Source organism: Malurus melanocephalus, unplaced genomic scaffold, assembly GCF_030028575.1.
Source record: "Malurus melanocephalus ecotype Western Australia unplaced genomic scaffold, MMel_1.1 scaffold_1860, whole genome shotgun sequence".
Lineage (NCBI taxonomy): Eukaryota > Metazoa > Chordata > Aves > Passeriformes > Maluridae > Malurus > Malurus melanocephalus.
In genome coordinates, this window is record NW_026625092.1 from 3,011 (window position 1) to 5,051 (window position 2,041).

A 2,041-nucleotide genomic window follows, 5' to 3' on the forward strand; every position below is an offset into this window, starting at 1 on the left:
CGGGAATGTGACACTTTGGGACCCCCGGGATGTGACCGCAGCTTCGCCCCGCATTCCCGGAGCTCCTCAAGGATCCGCCCCGCACCAAAAGCGCTCCGAGAGCACCAAACCGGGGCAAAAAACGGGAATGTGGCACTTGGGGACACCCGGAATGTGACCGCAGCTCCGGTCCGGATCCTTTCCCCATTCTCGGAGCTCCTCAAGGCCCGGCCCCGCACCCGGGAGCGCTCCCGGACCGCCCCAAAGCGGGTGAGAACGCGGAGAATTCAGCAGCGGAGCAGCGCCCCGAGCAGCAGCAGCAGCAGCAGCAGCCCCTGGCGCACTCGGGGCTCGGCCGCTCCGCTCCGCACGTGGTAAACGATGAGCAGCTGCTCCGCGCCGCCCGCCGCCTCCGCCTCGGCGCGCTCGGAGCAGGGCGGCTGCCCGGCGCGGGGGTCATCGCGGGGCAGCTCCTCGGCCGGATCGGCCGAACCGGACAGCGCCACGTTGACCGACACGTCGCGCACGCCCAGCTCGTTGACCGCCAGGCACGTGTAGGTGCCCTCGTCGTCCTTGCCGAAGTCGGGCACGGCCATGGTGCCGTTCTTGAAGGCCCGCCAGCGGCCCGGCCCCGCCGTGGGCCCGCGGATCTCCACGCGGCGGCCCGAGGAGGTGCGGATGCTCCAGTGGATCTCCGGAGCGGGAGCCCCGGCCACGCTGCAGTGCAGGGTGAGCGTGAGCCCGTCCTGAGCTCCGGCCAGCCCCGCGCTGCCCAGGTAGGTGAGGTGCGCGGACGGCGGCACGCAGAGCTCCGCGGGCATGGCCGTCACCTGGCGGCCGCGGAGCCGCGCCGGGGCCGCGCACAGCGTGGAGCCGGGCCTGGCCAGCGCCACGGAGCCGCCGCGGAGCCAGCGGGAGAGCCACCAGAGCTTGCAGGAGCACTCGAACGGGTTGTGGAAGAGCTGCAGCTGCGCCAGCGCCGGCAGCGCCTCCAGCGTGCCCTCGGCCAGCACGCTCAGCTCGTTGTCGTTGAGCCACAGCGAGCGCAGCTGCCGCAGCTCCGCGAAGGCGTCGCGGTCCACCCGCGCCAGGCGGTTGTGGTCCAGCCGCAGGATCTGCAGCGCGCTCAGGTTGCGCAGGTCCCTCCACGGGAACTCCTCCAGCCGGTTGTGGCTCAGGTCCAGGTTGCGGAGCTGCGGCAGCGCCGCCAGCGCTCCGGGCTCCACGGCGGAGATGCGGTTGTAGCCCAGCCACAGCGACTGCAGCTCGGGAGCCTCGGCCAGCGCCCCGCGGCCCAGGTGGCCCAGGCGGTTGGCGGACAGGGTGAGGATGGTGACATTCGGGGACAAACCCCGCGGCACCTCGCGCAGCTCGCGGTACGCGCACTCGGCCAGCAGCCGCCCGTTCCTCTTGGCCGAGCACGAGCAGGGGCTGGGGCAGCCCGCGGGTGGCACCGGCGGTGGCACCGGGGGTGGCACCGGGGACGGCTGAGGGGACAGCAGAGGCGACAGCAGCGCGGCCAGGGCCAGGCGGAGCGGCACGGAGCGGGGTTTGARCATCCTGAGATCCTGAGGGACACGGGGACAGCGGTCAGCGCGGCCGGGAGGGACCGGGAGCTCCGGACGGGAATGGGGGGAGAGGGGGGTGAGATTAAAATGGGAATAAATCAAGGAAAATGGGGATTGCTGGGCAAAATAGGGGAGAAAACTGGGAATTTCTGGACAAAAAGGGGTAAAAGCTGGGAATTCTGGGCAAAAAAGGGGTAAAGCTGGGGATTTCTGGGAAAAAAAGGGGGGAAATCTGGGGATTTCTGAGCAAAATAGGGATAAAAATTGGGAATTTCTGACCAAAACTGGGGGGAAATCTGGGGATTTATGGGCAAAAATGGGTAAAATCTGGGAATTTCTACCCAAAAAGGGGTAAAATCTGTGAATTTCTGCCCTAAACAGGGTAAAATATGGGAATTTCTGGGCAAAATAGGGGTCAAAAGGTGGGAATTCCTGCCCAACACGGCTCTATGGGGGTAAAACCTGGGAATTTCTGCCCAAAGCGGCCCTACAGA

General features: G+C 67.1%; 1 protein-coding gene across 1 annotated transcript in view; it reads right to left on the minus strand.

Moving 5' to 3' along the window:
• Positions 1-6: 6 nt before the first annotated feature.
• The window catches only part of ISLR2 (immunoglobulin superfamily containing leucine rich repeat 2), a 14,193-nt gene continuing 12,158 nt past the window's right edge, over positions 7-2,041 (minus strand). The window contains exon 3 of the mRNA XM_057388379.1: positions 7-1,994. Coding sequence (XP_057244362.1) covers positions 267-1,994 — 1,728 coding nt within the window. The 3' untranslated portion in view covers positions 7-266. The remainder of the gene's footprint in view (positions 1,995-2,041) is intronic.